This window comes from Dermatophagoides farinae, chromosome 2, assembly GCF_024713945.1.
Source record: "Dermatophagoides farinae isolate YC_2012a chromosome 2, ASM2471394v1, whole genome shotgun sequence".
In the NCBI taxonomy this organism is placed as follows: Eukaryota; Metazoa; Arthropoda; class Arachnida; order Sarcoptiformes; family Pyroglyphidae; genus Dermatophagoides; species Dermatophagoides farinae.
In genome coordinates, this window is record NC_134678.1 from 133,793 (window position 1) to 152,689 (window position 18,897).

Genomic DNA, 18,897 nt, shown 5'->3' on the forward strand with positions numbered 1-18,897 from the left:
CGATTACGTACTCTATGAATTTTTCATACTGTCAAAACAAAATTTTCACTCTCATCGTTCGATTTTTTATATGTAAAATGGATAAAATTTGTTTCAAAAAGATGATCAGTCAATTCAATTAACATCTCAAAATCATTCAAGAAGAATGCAAAAATATGAAAAACTAGAGAAAATTGGTGAAGGTACTTATGGTACAGTGTTTAAGGGTAAAAATCGTGAAACCGGTGAAATAGTTGCATTGAAACGTGTACGTTTAGATGATGATGATGAAGGCGTACCATCATCGGCATTACGAGAAATATGTCTACTCAAAGAATTGGAACATCGAAATATTGTCCGGTATGTTGATTGTCCACCAAACTATTGTAAATTGTAATCATTTTCTCCACAAACAAAAAACCAAAAGGCTTTATGATGTTCTGCATAGCGAAAAGAAATTGACACTTGTTTTCGAACATTGTGACCAAGATCTAAAGAAATATTTCGACAGTTTAAATGGTGAAATCGATCCGGATGTTGTCAAAAGTTTTATGTTTCAATTACTGCGTGGATTGGAATTTTGTCACAGGTTTGTCATTTATTATTGAATTTGGAAAAATTTTTAATAATCAAATCCTTTTCATACACACACACACACACCCACAGTCACAATGTATTACATCGAGATTTGAAACCACAGAATCTATTGATCAATAAAAATGGTGAACTAAAATTGGCCGATTTTGGTCTGGCACGTGCATTCGGTATACCGGTTCGTTGTTTTTCGGCCGAAGTTGTTACGCTTTGGTATCGACCACCAGATGTTCTTTTTGGTGCCAAATTGTATACCACTTCTATTGATTGTTGGTCAGCTGGTTGTATATTTGCCGAATTAGCTAATGCTGGACGACCATTATTTCCTGGAAGCGATGTTGATGATCAATTGAAACGAATATTTAAATTACTAGGCACACCTACCGAAGATACATGGCCCGGTGTATCACAGTTACCGGATTTTAAAATTTTCCCCTATTATCAGCCGACGGCAAATTTTATGCAAGTTGTACCGAAATTAAATACAAAAGGACGTGATCTATTACAGAAATTGCTGGTCTGCAATCCATCACAACGAATGTCGGCAAAAGATGCAATGAATCATTCATATTTTATTGATTTACCATCATCCATACGAAACAATAGCAGCTAGTCAGTCATCATATACATATAGATTATTTATTATGAAAAATTTTGCATTTTTTCAATTTTTTAATAAATTTTGTATCAATTCAAAATCATTTGCATACAAAGGTATTTGAATAATAATTTCATTTCATTTCAATTCAATTCAATTGTCAATCATCGAATCGTGTGAACAATGTCATCAATTTTCAATAATGATCGAACCGTTTCTGATGCTAATGTGATGGCAGAAATAGAAACCTGTAGCGGTTGTACAACATTTTCAGCCAACATATCAGAAACCGACCCAAGACGAACGTTGATTCCTGTATATTTTTCATCATTTGCATGACGATTACGCAATTCAGTAACGGTAACAATAGGATTTAGACCAGCATTTTCAGCCAATGTATATGGGATAACTTCCATTGAATCGGCAAAGGCACGGAAACAAATACCATCTAAACCAACTAATGTACGACTAAAATCGGATAATTTCCTGGATAATTCAATCTCCAATGAACCACCACCAGAAATCAAAGCAGGTCGAATTACTAAACATCGAATGACACATAAAGCATCATGTAATGATCTTTCAGCTTCTTCCAGAACCAACTTATTCGAACCACGAATAACGATATTTACCGTACGATTTGCGTTCGGCGATGAAATTCCCGAGAACCGAATGAATTTCGCATCGGATACTTCTTCCACCAAATCTACTGATGCTAGTGCTTCAGGTTGGAAATGATCCAAACTTGCAACAGGACGACAACCCAATGATTTACAAATGAATTCGATATCTTCACGTTCAACATCGCGTAAGACAGCAATTTTAGCTTTGTTAAAAAAATGAATGGCCATTTCATTCAATGCATCGCGTAAGATGGATTTTTGAATAAGTAGAACATTACAGCCAGTTTTTTTGATTTGTTTCACAATGTTTAGAATGTAAAGACGTTCCTCTTTCAATATACGATCCATTTGTGTATAATCCGATATTACCACCTGATTATCCATATCTGTCTTTGGCGGTGATACACAGAATTGAATCAAACCGATACGAGCTTTTTCAATTTTTTTCACACCAAAATCATTGGCAAATTTTTGTGGCAACACCAAGCCATCGAACATTTGTGTATCATCCAATGTTCCACCCAATTTTCGAATGATTCGAATATCTTTCAAATCAACGTTATTATTTTCCTGTACTTTCAGCACGGCATCCACCGATATTGGTGCCAAAAGGGATGAATGTTGAGAAACCACTTTACTATTCAAACTTGTTGTTGCCGCTTTGATCAATGTATCACGATCATCCAGATTCACTGGGATCGACATACTTTCCAATATTTCAACGGATTTAGCTGCTGCACGTTGAAATGAATCCGATATTGCTGTTGGATGAATACCACGTTTGAGTAGTTTATCAGCAGCATCAAGCAATGAACCGGCTAATACAACGACCGATGTAGTACCATCGCCTGCTTCAACATCTTGAGCTTTACTTAATTCTACCAACATTTTTGCGGCCGGATGCAATACACGCATTTGTTTCAGAATCGTAGCACCATCATTCGTTATGGTAACATCACCATTCGGTGATTCAATCATTTTATCCATACCTTTTGGACCCAATGATGTTCGTATGGCATCTGAAACGGCTTTCGCTGCCACAATATTCGATGAACGAATTTCAGTCGGTTTTTCCTTATCTTTGAATGATTTTTCATTCGATTTTGGGATTGTTTTTACGTTTGCAGTCATTTTTTCTTTGGAATATGGAAGAAAAACGAAAATTGAAATAAAATTTAAAATAAAATTTCAGACACAAAACTACACTATAATGATGATCTTTCGAAGCACACCTTTTTTTGAAGACAATGCTTTTCGCCTATTGCGACACCGGCATGCAACTACGGCAACTATTTACACTTGATAAAGTCGAAATTTTTTTTTTAAATTCGAATATTTATTTATTTATTTATGTTCATATTTATATTTTTTTCAAAAATAGTGACAATTTCTCATAATTTCAAGAAAAAAACTGATAATTATTTAGTAAGTTCTTCAGAATGAACTGGACTAAGTTCGATAGTGGAATAGCCTTCATCATTTTTGTAAACTCTATAATACTGGTCAACATAATCATCGGCCGAAAGACATTGAAGAAAATCTTCATCATGAGTGATAATGACAATTTGAAGATGTTGATTCATTTTTCGCAACTTAACAATAGCTTTGGCCAATGCTCGAATATTGGCACTATCCAGATTGGTTGTTGGTTCATCCAACGTGATAACGGTGAAATTATTGGAAAACAACAATGCCAATGCAATACGAATGATAATGCATGCAAGTACTTTTTGTCCAGCCGAACATCTGCCACGCATATCCAATGTTTTACCTTGTTGAATCATTACCACACGATAATTATATGTACGACGACGTGCACTAGCCGATCTTTCGCCTTGATCAACCATAATTTGTATGGATTCGATATCCTCGCCTAATAATAAAACGAAATAATTAATTAATTAATTAATTAATCTTAAAGCTGAAAAAAATATCATTACCTTGGTAAGAAACACGCCAAAATTGATCAATCAATTTATTAATATCCTCCATTTTATGCGTATGAACCATTGTTATGGTATTGTCCAATGCTTTATAGAATTTATCAAGATCTTCACAAGCCAATTCACTAATCACTTTATCAATACATTTTTCACGATAATTTTTATTTGCATTACGATATTCATCATGATTGGCCATTTCATCATTAATTTTTTTGATTTTCTCAACAAGATCTAGAATTTTGGTTTTTGAACTTTCTTTATGTGTGGCCATTGCCTGACGTTCACGTTCGGCACGGATACGTTTCTCACGTATTGTTGTAATATTTGACGAACCAATTTTATCTTTGAATTCTTTCAATTCTGTTTCTTTATCATGAATTTCTTGCTGTAAATTCAATAGAATTTGTCGATCCAATAATTGACGTTTATTCAATTCAAAATTGACAATCATTTCATTGATCACATTCATATCATTGGCCATTTGTTTCTTTTCCACCTCCACTTTGGTCAATCGTTTATCGAGATCATCAAGATAATCTTGTGATATTTTACTTTGTAATTCTCGCAATTTAGTCAAAGATTTTTCAATTTCTTCACTATTCTTTTTCAATGTTTTCAGTGAATTTTGTTGCAATTGAATCGTATGCTGTAAATCTTCTTTAGATTTTTGCCAATTTTCACGATGATCACACAGTTGAATCTGTAATGTTTTAATTTCTTGATCAATCGGTGACAATTTTGTTTCTAATTCGTTAAGTTTTTGTTCATTTTGTTCAATTCTCTCAATCAATTCTTGTCGTTTACGAATATTATGCATTTGATTTTGTTCTTTTTGCAGATGTTCATTACGATTTCGTTCGGCTAATTGTAAAAGATTTTGCAATTTACTTTTTTCTTCAGTCATTCTCAAAAAATCGGCCTGAATTTTCGATAATTTCAAATCACAAGATTTAACATCCAATTCTGTACGCTGTAATTGACAATTTAATTCTTCCAAATCAAGATTGCGTTCATCAGATTCTGGCTGTAAGTATGTTTGCAGTTTTGCATTTAAATCAATATATTCTTTATAAAGATTATCATATTTATTTGCTTGTTGTAGACATTTTTGCCAATCATCAATCATTGTTTTTATCGAGTCCAATTCTGTGTTATATTTTGTCAATAATTTTTTCAAATCACCAACATTGGCTGTAATTTTTTCGATTTCTTCATTACAATCACGAATATTTTGTTCAATTTCAGGAATGGATTCAATTTCATTTCGTAATAGCATCAATTGATTATGTTTTTGTTCACTGGTGGTGATTTTTGCTTCGATAGCCTCTAATTTTTCAGGATTATAATCACACAAGTCCGAACTAAAATTCACCACTTCGTGATGATCAAGACTTCGTCCACAAAAGGGACATTCTTGCTTTTCTTCAATAATAGTGACATATTCATCCATTACTTGTGACATATATTCATGTTTAGATTTTTTTTTACGTAATTCATTGAGATCATTTTCAATTTTCAAACGATAATCATTGAATTCCTCGACAGTACAAACGCCGTTTAATTTTTCCTTAATCCGAACTAATTGTTTTTCGTTTTTATCCAATAATTCTTGCTGATTTTTCAACGAAATTGTTTGACTAGACAATTGTTGTTCAACATTTTTAATCTCTGCCATTCGTTTATCTAAATCTTCGCGACGTTTTTTATCGATGAGTTGAGAAAGTTTTTCGGAAAAATTGCCAACATCAACAGAAAGCCTATTGAATAATTCGAAATTATTCATTTTAATAGTTGCCATTTCGGCTTCAATTTTCTGTTTCTGTGATTGAAAATAATCATAAAATTTTTTTCGTTGTTGATTTTCATTTGCCACAGCAATTTGTTTCTTCAATGTATCACATTCTGTTCCAAGAGATTTTTTCTTCATTTCTAGACGATCAATTTCCATTTTTGAATCTGTAGCCAATTGTTTTTGATTGATTTCGGTCAATTGTGTTTCCAGATTCGTGATATCTTGATTCAATTTTGTTAGCAAATTTTCCGGCGCATTTTTCATTTCACCATCACAAATTGCTTCGATTTTCGCTTCTGAATCCCTGATTTCAGATCGACGAAATTCAATTTCTATCATGATTTTATCCTTTTCATTTTTCAATTCATTAAATTTTTCTTTGATCACAGCATCTAGTTTTGAATGTTTACGTTGTCGATTTTCAAATGAATTTTCGGAATTTTCAATCATTTCATGAAGATGTTTCGAGTATTTCGCGAAAAATTCTTTGACAGATTTACAATCATTGTGATCAAGGTTTTCATAATCATTTTGAATGGCTGATGATGACCAGTCACCAGTGACAATTGGGTTGATTTTATCAAAATATTCAGCTAATTGACTGCGACATAAATCAATTTGTGCTTGATGATACGAAAATTGTGATTTTTCTCGATTAATTTGATCATATTGTTCACAACATTTTTTCATCCGTAATTCAAGTGAATTTTTTTTTGATTTCGATTCCTTAAAATTAGAATCAAAATTGGCTAATCTTTCATCGATTTGTTGTCGATTTAATTGCATCAATTCGGTGGGTTGATCACGGCAATTTTTATCAATTTTATCGATATATTTTTGTTTCTCGTCAATTGAACCAATCAATTCGGATATTTTTTTCGACATCATTTCGGCATATTTTTCATTTTCAATTAGATCAGCGATTAGACTATCAAGCTGATTGATTTTCGAATCAAGATTTCGTATCTTTTCTTTCTCCACTTTAATTTTCGATTCTTCTTCAGCCAACTGTTTTCGTCGCTGATCAACCTCTTTACGGATGTGTTCGGTGAAAATGACATCTTTTTCCAATAATCGTAAATTGATCATTTCTTCATCACGCAATTTTTTAATTGATTCCAATGCTTTTGTAAAGCCAATTGAACCGAAGATGTCATCGAATTTTTCTTTCAACATTTTGCCTTCACTCAATGGCCAATGAATATCTTCCTGGTGGCAAAATATCACATTATTCAAGATGGCTTTTGATACACCAATCAATTCAATAAGTTCAGCATTAATATCGGCAAACTTTTGGTCAATTGAACGATTACCGCGTTTAATTACGGCGTTTATCTGACGAAATGTAATTTGTGGCTTATCTTTTACATATTTTAATGTCGCTTGCATGGATCGTGTTATGATTGTAGATTTTGCTTCAACATCAGTGAATTGCAAACGAATTTGTCCACGAACAATCGAATTATCCATAAATTGCACGTCGTGAATAAATGTTTTGCCACTATTACTATATGGCGGCATCACACCAGTCGTAACATATTTCAACGATTCAATTATCGATGTTTTACCGGCGCCATTTGGTCCGAGAATGATTGTAAGCGGTAAAAATCGTATCTCTTGTGGTTCATTTGGATTGAAACTACGTATCCCTTGGATACTCAAGCGTTGAAGATGTGTCATGTTCGGATTGATGAATGATGATGATGATAATTGTAGAAAAACAATTTCAATTTGAATCAATTTTGAATACTCCTCATATGACTCAAAATAAGAGACTAGTGTAAAAAAAATTGATATCGATTGTATTTTTTAATATCGCCCCTCTCTTGATTCGCTCTTGGTGTTTCACTGTTGCTTGTTTGTCATGTAAAGTTTATATGCATCGTGTTTTTTTGACAATTGTTTGATTTTCAGTTATAAATTCTCTATTGTTTAGTTGTGTTTTCTAAGCGAAAATTTTTCTTTTGTTCAAAACATTGATAATCGAAGCAATAAATCAATAATGAATACCAGAAATAAAAAAGGACGTGGTGCTACGAAAAAACGTGCACAACGAGCAACATCCAATGTATTTGCCATGTTTGATCAGGTAATTTAATTTCGAATTTTTTTCTGAATTTAAAACAAAACAAAAACGCAAATCATGTTGGCCACTTATTCGATAAATTCTTTGGAATTTCAAATTCTAGGAAAAATCAAATTCTTAATTCAAAAGATACAAATTATCATTCGAAATGAAATCAAATTTTTTCTGGATGACTAAACTAGGTGTGGCTCATGCAGATACACACACACGCACAAAAACATTGCGGATGTTTATACATTGACCGTTATTGCAATATGTTTTGATTTGTAAAAATAATGACGTTTTTCGTTTTGTTGAATTTTTTCATTGACATTTAAAATAGGCTCAAATACAAGAATTTAAAGAAGCATTCAATATGATAGATCAGAATCGTGATGGTTTTATTGATAAAGAAGATCTACATGATATGTTAGCATCGTTGGGCAAAAATCCGGATGATCCATATCTCGAAGGAATGATGAACGAAGCACCGGGACCAATTAATTTTACAATGTTTTTAACATTATTTGGTGAACGACTGCAAGGCACAGATCCAGAGGACGTGATTAAAAATGCGTTTGCTTGTTTTGATGAAGAAAATACCGGTGTTATTCACGAGGAAAAACTACGTGAACTTCTTACAACGATGGGTGATCGTTTCACTGAAGAGGATGTGAGTTTTTTTGCTTTTGTTGCATTCTGTTGAAAAGAAAATCTAAATTTATTTCTCTCTCTCTCTCACACACACACAGGTGGATGATATGTTTCGTGAGGCGCCAATCGATAAAAATGGCCAATTTGATTTTGTTGAATTTACACGTATCCTAAAACATGGTGCCAAAGATAAAGATGATCAATAAAATAATAGTATTCATTGGGTTCATTCAAATATTAAATAATACAAACAAAACATTTCCTCATTTTCCAGAAGATTTTTTAAAATTAAATTTTATAATTATTTATCGAAAAATGTTCAACCAGAATGGACCAACAAAAGTCGATTGCCTTATCGTCAACGACGAAAAACAAAAGGAAAGAAAATACGTACACTTTCCACTAAAATTGTATTGTCAAACCATCATTAGTGTGAGATAAAATAAGATATTTGTGTGTTAATTGACAAACTGACAAATCAATATTTTTTTTGAACAGTGTTTGATTGATTGATTGATAAAGATATCAATTATATTATTATTATTATTATCATAATGTAAGTAAATGATGATGATTAATCATTGAGATTCAAATTACATTTTCATGACGAATTCATTAATTATAATCTTCGATACAGTTATTTTGCCATTGTCATCATCATCATCATCATCATATGAGATGTTGGTGTGATGATTGAGTTTCATCAATGAAGATGATGAAGTGAATCGGATGTTTGAAATTTTATTATGAAACACGATTTGAAATGTGATTTTTGTCTATTGTGAAACCAGAAAAAAGGACCTTGTAATCATCATCAACGTGGATGGATCTTATGTCCTATGCATGCATTTTCAAAAAAAAAAAACGAATGAAAATAAATTTGAAACATAATATTTCAATCATCTTGAAAAGTTATAATCATCATAGTCGTCGTTTTTTCCAAAGTATTAGTTTTTTATATGTTTGTTGACGACTTGGCGAAACAACAACAAAAAAAGACAAATGCCATTCCTTTTTCTCCATTGGTGATGCAATGGACGTCTCATGTTTCAAATAACGATGATGGAGATGCTCGATGTTTTAGCCATTTTTTTTTTATTTCGAAACTAATAAATATTGGTCAATATTTTGATAAATTGTGATGGCTCAGCAAGAGATTCTGTTTCGAATTGAAAAGTGTCGAATAGAATTAAAATCATCATTTTTTTAGAAATTGATTCATTGATTAAGATGTGAAAAAGATCCATACGCTTTTGGATGCTGATGAGAATCAAGTGTGACACTCTCATCTATTTCAAAAGATACGGTTCATTTGAATCCAGATAATAATTTCGTTAAATAGATGCTGTCATAGTTGATTACTACTGCAGATATGTTCTGTTGATTTTTTTTGATGGTTTTCAAACATTATATTCTTCCACATATAGACATCATCAAAATAGATAATAATCTCCTTGATTATATCTCTCTATGACAATCAAGATTCGTTGTTCTTGTTTTGTTCAATGTTTGTGTGTGTTTGGGGCCAACCAACCAAACGAGGGGCAAAATTATTATGCAAACATTGCATTTCGGTTCATTTGCAATGTATAGAGAGTAAAAAATTTTGTAATCTGAACTTTTAACTTTTCTTTTTTTCCCATCATCATTCTCGGTTGTCTATTTTGAAAATTCTACTTTATTCTATAAACATCGCTCCACAAAATACACACACAGAATCCTTGTTGTCCTGAAACGAGAAAAAAAATTATAAATTGTCAAATGAAAACAGTTTTTTTAAATTTCCTTTCTCTCAGTTCTCAATGTGAATTGGTAATTTTATCTTTTTTTTGGGAAAGGAAGAAACCATGGTTTAATATTACAATCCATCCATCCATAGACCATAATCATAATAATAACCATCATTATTCTTCGAATTGAATTGATGATGGAAAAAATCATTAATTCCATTAATGAATTGGCTTTTTGAAAAACGAGAGAGATTCTTTGTGTCGTCAAGTTAATAGAATTTGAATTTAGAAGAAAAAAGTAGTAAAATAAATTCACTGATTTGAATGAACTTTGAACTTTTTTTTCGGCTGTTGTTTGAACGTCGGCGGATGGATGAATGGATGGATATCGGAAATTCTGGAAAATAATGAAAATTCATTAATTGTCAACAGAACAAAACTATTATATAATATGGGTGATTATTGCCATCAATTTTTGTTTTTCCGTCAGCTTAAAATGAATGAATGAATTGAATTGAATTTTCGAAAACTTTCCAAAAAGTCAAATGATACGCAACTAAAGGAAAAGAAATGCATCCATTATTTTGATGATGAGAAAAGCTATTTGAAAAGTAAATATTTGTTTTGAATGAATTTTTCTTTTTCTAAACTAATAAAACAAATTCAACTCATTGTAAGTGTGATAATGATCAAACATCCGAAAATTAAACATCCACTTTCATTTTATGTCACACACGCATTTTCGCTTTCAATCACTTTGATTGATCATTTGCAGATTTAATAATCACTGATTGATTGATTGATTGATATTTGTGGTTGTAACAAAAATATTTAGACATTCAATCAATCAATGATGATAATGATGTGCAATTTTTTTCGTTTCGATGATCCGATCAGATTCGATTCAATTAAATCAGCGATTGTTTCATGTCATATTTGTGACAATTTGTTTGATGATGATTATCATTGGACAAGTTTATTGTTTGTTGGTGTGACACACATGCATTTTCACGCACACTATGTCTATGTAAGAAGGATGTCTATGTAATCTTCTTTTTATATATAGGACATGAATGAATGGCAACCAAAAATTTGTTTCAATTTGGCTTTTGAAGTTTGTGTGTCGATTCCAAAACTTCTGCCCCCACCTTTGATATAAAATTTCGGGTAACATATGCTGCAATTTTTTTCGAGTCTAAATCCATCAAAGTAAATCTGATATCCGAATTTTGGAACAATAGATTTTTCACTATATGTGTGTTTCGCAATTCAAAACAACAATGTTTTCAATTGAAAATTGTGAAATTTAATCCGAAAAATAATGACAACAACAACGACGAAAAAATTAAAATCAATCATTGACTAGTATCATTTGTAGTTTTCCATCGAGATATTCAGCCATTTGTTTTTTTTTTGTCAACAACAAAACATTTCAATGTTTTGTTTGTTTGTTTGTTTCGATTGATTGAGATAATGATATTTTTTTGAATAAAAATTTCTTGTTTTCAAAAAAAAGGACAAATTATTACAACCTATTTGTGGTTTAACAACAATGGACCAATAGAGATAGAGTAAAAGTAGGAGTGATAACCAAAATCGAGGCCATTGGACTTTAAAACTTGCAAAACAAAACAAAAATCGATAATCAACGATAGGGAAATCATCATTTCTGGTAACCAAAACTCGGTATGAGGTCATAATCATCCCGAGTAATCATTCTGTGTTTGTTTTTTTTGTGAAAAATCTCAGAGTTCTTATCGAAAATGAAATCAAAGGTAAAACTTAGTGAAACGTAATGATTTTCTTCGTTTCTTCAAGACACTACTGATGTGGCGACTGTCGGACTGGACTAGACTTTAGAAATTTTTTGTCTGTGTGTGTGTGTGTATGATCGTCGTAGTCGGGACAGGTAATTTGTCACCGTCTGTCACACAGAGTGAATATTGTCTGTCTATTAGCTATAGGCTAAGGCCAATAACACAAGTGTCACAAGCAACAAATTGTCATTGTCTTTAGGATTGATGTGTCTGGCGACAAAAATGAAATTTTTTACTGGATTGGAATTTGATAAAAACGACTAAGAAACGGACAAACCGGACACACAAAACATCATCATCTTGGAACTAGACGGATGAAAAAATGTTGATTAGCTTCTGGATCTATATTCTATACATGTACATAGTTTATTGAGCCCAATGTTGTTATCGTTATTATTATGTTTACACAATTGTCGTTCATTTTTTTGAAGCCATTCAAATTCATTGAGGATTCGGGTTACAAACAGCCAACCAACCAACCGCCATTACCATCCATTATATTGTGTCAGGACCCTATGTGATCAGCTTACCAAAAGCTTTCATTTATATGAAATTTTCGTCTAGATTTTTTTTCATTCGTTCATTCATTCATTCATTTTATTTTGTTTCTATGGAACCAGCAAAAAATGGTTTTTTGTTCTCCACCATTGTTCTTCTTTTTTTTCCTCTTTCGATTTGTTTGTTTTTCCATTTTCGCTTTTGTTCTCTCTTCGAGAATGGTCTTTGTATGTATTTTTGGAGAGCTGTAGGATCAACCAACAAAACCATTCCATCCACTAATAGACTTTTTGTTGTTTGTTTGTTCCATTTCAAGTTTTTTTTCGGCCCTTGTTGTTTGATTTATCCATGCCAATCCATCTTTTCCAAAAGCTAAACTAGGCTAATCCTCTTTGGGTTATTGTTGTTGTTCGGCTATTTGATTTTTATTCGTTTTTTCGTTTCGATTTGAAATATTTTTCATTGACTCGAATTAGGCACATAGGCAAACCGAACAAAACCCGTTTTGTTTGCGTAGTAATTTTGAAAACTTAAAGCAAGCAAGTGCTTTCATTCTGTTTGATAATCGGGATTTTCCACTAGAATGTGGAATCTTCCATCGGTTTTCGATTAAATTGGCCAATTAAGTTGTCAAAATGTGTTTGTCTTTTTTCACTTTCTTTCACTTGCTGTTTGAATTATACACACTGATGATGATGATCTGATAAGGTTTCATCATCATCAATCAATTATGATCAATTAAATTGAAAAGAAAAGAAGAATCCGAACCGAAATGTGAAATTGGATGTCACTTTCAATGTACTGTTTTGCTGTTCATTTAGCTGCTTGATGGTTGATCTTCATGTCACACGATGTGTGATTGCTTGTTGTTGATTTTTGTTTTTGTGTTTGGTTTTCTTCCGAGAAAAAAAATCTTTTATTTTCATTCAGCAAAGCTTTGGCCCTTGAGAAAATGACATCCGATGGAATAAGACTAAATTATTGTCATTTTTCGCAAACAAAGCAAAATTTTTCACAAACGCACACAATGAATCTGTGGCGCATGTTATGTTGTCTAATTACAGCTATTCTATTTTTTTCTGGTTAACAATCGAGATTCGAATTGAATTCAATTGGATTGGATTGGAGGAATATAAGGAATATATGGTTCTGGTTTGGTTGGTCGGCTGGTTGATACGTTGTGTGTACGTCCTAAATTTAGTTGATTTTTATATAAAATCAAAGGCGTGGTTAAATAGTAATATGCCTGCCTCTCTCTATTTCATGTCGTTTTCTTGTTTTCTGGTTAATACAATGTTCAATGCTCGCACCAAAAAAAAAATATAACATTTATCCACATTCTATATGTAGAGCACTTTATATATGAAATAAAAAAAACCATATCAAACACACACACGCAAAAAAACCAGAAATAAAACCAGCCTGTTAACTGTACATGTTTTTTCTGGTTTCTGCCGTTGCTTGATTATTATATAGCCATCATCATCATCATATTATCATCATCATCATCGACCGTAAGTCGATGGATTCCAGACAATATTTCTACTTCTCATAAAAATCATTAAATAAATGCCACAGTGTTTTTCCGTTATTATTATCATTTTAATGATTTTGTGAAAAGTTTTTTTTTGTTCATTCAACTTGTGAATTGAAGACAAAATTTTTTTTGTTCAACGCCAACAAACATATTCTCATCCCAAATAGCAGAATTATATTGAATCTGTAAGTGTTTTTCCTTGTTTTTCAAAGTGAATTTCGGTGCAAATTTGATTTTTGAGTTTGAATAATTTTTGTTGAAATTAATTGATTGAATTGAAATATTCTTCTTCGTCTTTTGGTCACATGTGTGTCACATTTTTCACAATCGTCGGCTCAAACACACATTAAAGACACATTTCTCTTTCACTCTCTCGAACACTTGTGGCCGAACAAAGTGTCCATTTCTCATCAGCCTGAAAAAATTGAAATGTGTCACATGTGCCACTAATTAAATTTGCTTCGATGATGACGATGATGGTTTTTTTTGGTTCGGTTCGGGTCGTTTACGAAATTTTTTTTCCTTTTTGACCATCAAAGATATGTCAAATCAAAAAAAATGTTCAAGTCGATTGGTGGTGGTCTGGACTTTTTTTTTATATGGTGGACTATATTTTCCACCATCGTCATCGTCGATTCACAAGTGGTTTTTTCCCACCACCACATCAGCATTTTTGGTAATTCTTTTTTCTCTGGTTGGTTGGTGTTTGGCTCAGAAGAACCACCACCAAAGATCGACCTTTTGACTTGTTGAACGATTTTTACGAGTTTTTTCTCGTATGGCAAAATCCATATGTCTTTTTGTCGTGGAACCAGATTTCTGAGAATGAATTTTGCATATGACAAAGTAGTGTTTTTTCTGGACTTTTTTTTCACTGATTCAACTCCGCAAAAAAATCCGATTTTTCCTTGTTACTGTGCTTTATTTGATTGATTTTAGAAATCAAAACAACGTTATGTTATCACATCACATAAATAATCGATAAATCGTCAAAACTTACGATCGATCGATCGATGAATGAATGATATGATAAAAGCCAATCTTTGATTGATTTTTTTATCAAATCAAAAATTTTTTTCTTATTATTGTTACGAGTTGGAGCGAGCCAAAAAGTGTGAATGGCTTGATGCCTCGTTCGATCGATCAATCGATCGTTTGATGATTTGATTTTTAGAATTTGAACAATGAAAACTTTTTGTTTCTGAAAACATTTTGTTCTACAAATGATTGTTACCGCAAAAAATTATCTTCACGTATTTATTATAGTGTCGTGTCATGTTTCTGAAGATTAATCAATAAATTCATTTCTTTTCTTTTGCTAATTTATAGGTTTTTTCCCTTTGAATAATTTATATTTAGCAAATAAATTCTGCCAGAATGAATGCTTACCAATTACCACCATTCAATACTGGCCAGTCAACGTCGCCATTTAATTATTTCACCACCACACAGAATTCACATCATTCATATGGAAGTGGTGGTGGTGTTATTTCCTCATCGTCATATGGAAATAGCAATAGTCCACGTAATACAACAACACAAACAACGACAAATCTACCAAATGGTCTAAATGGTCATCATCATCATTCGAATCATCATAATCAATCCAAAATGACCACCACCACTAATGGTCAATTGCAATCATTACAACCAGCATCATCATCTTCGTCATCGCCATCATTTGTATCGGCAACAAATTATTTTCCACAATCACATCATTTACATCAATCATTTACAACGGCATTCACAGCTAATCATACGCACCATCCACATTCTCATCATCCGCATCATCATCATACGGTACAACAACCATCAATCAATGGAACAAATCCTTATTCACATAGTAAGTATCACCATTTTCTCATGAAAAAATTCTTTATATTTCTCCTCAAAACAAAGATCATTATAGCGCCTATATGACGGGCACAAATTCACCACCAACTAACATGGGGCCCACTGTAAATCACTTTGATTATAATAATAGTAATACTGCTACTATTTCCGGTGCAAATAATGGCAATGGCGTATCTACAAATGGATATAATAATCAAACGACAAACTCATCTGCATCGGCAGCAGCCGCTGCAGCTGCTGCTGCTGCTGCCGCCGCTGCCGCTGCTGTCCATACATCCGGTTCATCATATCCATACATTGCTTGTTCAGGAAATTATCCAACATCATATTCACCATTCACAACGATAACATCCTTGCCACCACCACCACCACCACCACTACAACAGAATAATTCGACTATCAATCATCAAACATCATCATCGACTGCAGCAACATCTTCAACAATCGATTCGAACAATGAAAATACCGGGGTTAATAATACAAACGATGATACTAATAGTGGATTGCAATATCAATCTTCAGGTAAATAAAAAAAACATTTTTCCAGATTGTCGATTTATTGATTCGCATTTGATTCGTAGAAACATATTTAACAAACTTATGCAACATCAATCGTATGAATGAAAATAATGATGGAGATCTATATACGTTAAATGTTCATAAAAATGTATCGCCACCAAACCACCAATTACCACCGATTAAAAAGGCTAAACGAACTGGACGTGGACGTTCACGACGATCACAAATGATACAACCACCATCATCATCATCACCATCATCACCGGAAAATAATATCGATCGGATATTCATCTGGTACATTGATGAAACAATCCTTTCATATTTGTCTGTTTCCAGAATATAATCGTTTCACTGGATTTAATGTGAGTTTTGAAAAAAATCTCCGACGAAAAAATGAAAAAAAAATGAAATGAAATCAAATGAAATGAAATGAAATTCAAGTTTCTCATACATCCACAATGAGAAAATTATTATTAATCGTTCAAAATGATTATGATGACATTTTAGAAAAAAAAGTTGACAAACGCAGCAGCAACAGCAAATCATCTCTCACAAGACTTATCTCTATGATGATGATTTATTGTCATGACTTTTTTCAGCGTAGACAATTTAGCTATTTTTTTCGTTTTTCAATTTCTGATAACATCATCATTTGCCTTGGCATTTTTTCACTGATGATGATTTTCGTGATAATTAATTTAAGTTTAACTTTAATTTTAATTTGATTTGATTTGATTTAAATTTCATCTCTCTCTTCCCACTAGGATACGTTGACAGCCTCATTGTATAATGAAATATTCATTTTTATCAATAAATTTGCTGAAAAATATTTATTTCTATCCGATCTCAAGGTATGTAGTCGATTGACATTTGACATTTGAATTTGAATTTAAATTTTTTTTCGAAACTGGTTTTTTTCCTTTTTTCAATCAAGGATATTGATCAATCACATATTGATGATTCAGCTGCCGATGATAACGGGCAGGATTTAAGGTAAATGTGAATGGCAATTTTTCCCTCACTTCATCTGAATCTTGTTCCTCTTCCATCTCTTCACATTGTGTAGCAATTATAATTTTCAAGCCGATGGTTTTAAAACATCCGTTTCATGTAATTCAATTATATTAAACAATGGTGGTGGCGATCTTCGACAAAAGATGGCGTTACGGTATAGAAAAATAAATGAAATTTATTCAAATTATTGCGATAAACTTGAAGGTAAATGGTTGATTTTGAAAAACAATTTCACAGGATTACGAAATTGATTTCAAAAGAGAAAATTTGAATTTGAATTCAATTTCATCAAATTCAAAGATTGATATACAAATCTGTTGTTAAAAAAAAATTAATTAATGAAAAAAAGTGATTGACATAGATTTCATTTTGCTAATGAATATGATTATGTAGAATTTTGTATTAGTATTAGTTGATGATCTAATTTTTTGTTTGTTTGTTTTTTTTTTTTTTGTTTTGCTTATTTTTGCCGTTTAATCAATTGTGATTGGTCAGACTTAATGGACAAAGATGATTATGAACATTTACAAGATCTAATCAAACGTTTTGACTTGTTCAGTAAGAATTGGATACATCCAGCAATCAAAGCATTGTCATTCATCAAAACAAGGTCAGTGAAATTGAAATTGGATCAAATTTTGTTTATCATTAATTTTCTGTCTTTATCATAGATCAAATTGTCTCAATGTATTGGTTTCATCATCGCCATTAATCTATACGTTAACGAAATTGTTGATATTTCAACTTGGATCCTATTTTTCCATTGGAAATGTTTATAGTTGTGCAAAAACAAGTGAGTTGATTTATTGATTTGTAAAATTTTATTTACTCACTCTCATTCGCAGGCAAAGAACATACGTTGAATCGTGTTCTGAATCGTTTTGGATCCAATTGTACCTATATAGTGGTGGGAAAAGGTTCCGATGAACAACAATTATCGCAAAAGGTAAAAATAATTTCATCGAAACAGAAAATTAATTCGAAATTTTCAATTTTCAATTTTCATTCGTAGCTTGAATTACCATTTTGGCCAATAACCGAACGTGAACATTTTGAATCATTATTGAATGCGATGCATTATTTTTTCTAAAACACAAAACAACAAACCACATTTTTCATCGAATTACCAACAATTCATCAATGGATTCGTTTTTTATTTCGGAAAAAAACAACAGAAGCATTGATTGGATTTTCCATTTTTTTTGTTTTTTTATTTTTAAAACTTTTTTGTTTGTTTGATGATTGTCTTTCTTTTTCTTTTTTTTGATTTGCTGGAATAAATAAATAGAAACATTGTATACCTACTACTACTAATTACACTGTATGTTTGGCTGTAAAGTTATGATAATCACCAGTACAAAGGTTCAATGTCAAAAGATCATGGTCATCATGAAGAATTATCATCATCGATTCTTGACCCAATAATCTAATATATACTATTCATTGTCAAATAATATTGGCGAAACAAAAAAAAAATTTACTTATTTTTTTCGTGCCAAAAAAACTTTTAATCTCGATTGCAATGAGAGGAAAGGTCACAAACAACAAACAAACAAGTAACAAGCCGAAAACAAATTAACATCCACTTATTATTATGATTGGAGTTTGATAAAAAATGAAGTTCAAGATTTATTTTTTCTCTGAAAAAGAGAATCAATCTGAACAGGCCTCTAATATAAT

General features: G+C 31.9%; 5 protein-coding genes across 6 annotated transcripts; 3 read left to right on the forward strand and 2 right to left on the reverse strand.

Moving 5' to 3' along the window:
* Positions 1-26: 26 nt before the first annotated feature.
* Cdk5 (Cyclin-dependent kinase 5) lies at positions 27-1,322 on the forward strand. The gene is made up of 3 exons (XM_047063556.2): positions 27-339; positions 407-568; positions 646-1,322. The coding sequence occupies exons 1-3, from the start codon at positions 146-148 to the stop codon at positions 1,184-1,186; spliced, it is 897 nt and encodes a 298-aa protein (XP_046919512.1). The 5' UTR covers positions 27-145; the 3' UTR covers positions 1,187-1,322.
* Positions 1,205-3,045, reverse strand: CCT4 (chaperonin containing TCP1 subunit 4). The gene has a single exon (XM_047063537.2). The coding sequence runs from the start codon at positions 2,923-2,925 to the stop codon at positions 1,336-1,338; it is 1,590 nt and encodes a 529-aa protein (XP_046919493.1). The 5' UTR covers positions 2,926-3,045; the 3' UTR covers positions 1,205-1,335.
* A 63-nt stretch (positions 3,046-3,108) lies between these two features.
* Positions 3,109-7,608, reverse strand: rad50 (DNA repair protein rad50). The gene is made up of 2 exons (XM_047063576.2): positions 3,735-7,608; positions 3,109-3,667 (listed from the first exon to the last, which is right to left on the reverse strand). The coding sequence occupies exons 1-2, from the start codon at positions 7,207-7,209 to the stop codon at positions 3,213-3,215; spliced, it is 3,930 nt and encodes a 1,309-aa protein (XP_046919532.2). The 5' UTR covers positions 7,210-7,608; the 3' UTR covers positions 3,109-3,212.
* On the forward strand, positions 7,363-8,841 carry sqh (Myosin regulatory light chain sqh). 2 transcript variants are annotated; one of them, XR_012832059.1, is made up of 4 exons: positions 7,363-7,618; positions 7,938-8,267; positions 8,347-8,680; positions 8,747-8,841. XR_012832059.1 is itself a non-coding variant. In XM_047063568.2 (3 exons), the coding sequence occupies exons 1-3, from the start codon at positions 7,532-7,534 to the stop codon at positions 8,452-8,454; spliced, it is 525 nt and encodes a 174-aa protein (XP_046919524.1). In that variant the 5' UTR covers positions 7,363-7,531; the 3' UTR covers positions 8,455-8,841. The 2 variants fall into 2 exon arrangements, 1 of the variants encoding a protein (XP_046919524.1); XM_047063568.2 differs by having other exon boundaries at positions 8,347-8,841.
* A 6,237-nt stretch (positions 8,842-15,078) lies between these two features.
* On the forward strand, positions 15,079-18,522 carry eya (eya transcriptional coactivator and phosphatase 2). Its single transcript, XM_047063526.2, is given in 11 exon segments — positions 15,079-15,673; positions 15,730-16,206; positions 16,266-16,537; positions 16,539-16,565; positions 16,968-17,054; positions 17,138-17,196; positions 17,270-17,421; positions 17,713-17,827; positions 17,889-18,010; positions 18,063-18,163; positions 18,230-18,522. Coding segments are annotated over 11 exon segments (1,956 nt in total). The 5' UTR covers positions 15,079-15,207; the 3' UTR covers positions 18,308-18,522.
* The last annotated feature ends 375 nt before the right edge of the window (positions 18,523-18,897 follow it).

What these genes read in the sequence shown, in the direction of transcription:
- CCT4 (XM_047063537.2), bottom strand. Translation starts at nt 2,925, where the DNA reads ATGACTGCAAACGTAAAAACAATCCCAAAATCGAATGAAAAATCATTC.
- sqh (XM_047063568.2), top strand. Translation starts at nt 7,532, where the DNA reads ATGAATACCAGAAATAAAAAAGGACGTGGTGCTACGAAAAAACGTGCA. An exon ending in TATTTGCCATGTTTGATCAG is followed by an intron (nt 7,619 to 7,937) that starts GTAATTTAATTT and finishes CATTTAAAATAG; the next exon opens with GCTCAAATACAAGAATTTAA. An exon ending in ATCGTTTCACTGAAGAGGAT is followed by an intron (nt 8,268 to 8,346) that starts GTGAGTTTTTTT and finishes ACACACACACAG; the next exon opens with GTGGATGATATGTTTCGTGA.
- rad50 (XM_047063576.2), bottom strand. Translation starts at nt 7,209, where the DNA reads ATGACACATCTTCAACGCTTGAGTATCCAAGGGATACGTAGTTTCAAT. An exon ending in TTGGCGTGTTTCTTACCAAG is followed by an intron (nt 3,668 to 3,734) that starts GTAATGATATTT and finishes TTTTATTATTAG; the next exon opens with GCGAGGATATCGAATCCATA.
- Cdk5 (XM_047063556.2), top strand. Translation starts at nt 146, where the DNA reads ATGCAAAAATATGAAAAACTAGAGAAAATTGGTGAAGGTACTTATGGT. An exon ending in GAACATCGAAATATTGTCCG is followed by an intron (nt 340 to 406) that starts GTATGTTGATTG and finishes AAAAACCAAAAG; the next exon opens with GCTTTATGATGTTCTGCATA. An exon ending in GGATTGGAATTTTGTCACAG is followed by an intron (nt 569 to 645) that starts GTTTGTCATTTA and finishes ACACACCCACAG; the next exon opens with TCACAATGTATTACATCGAG.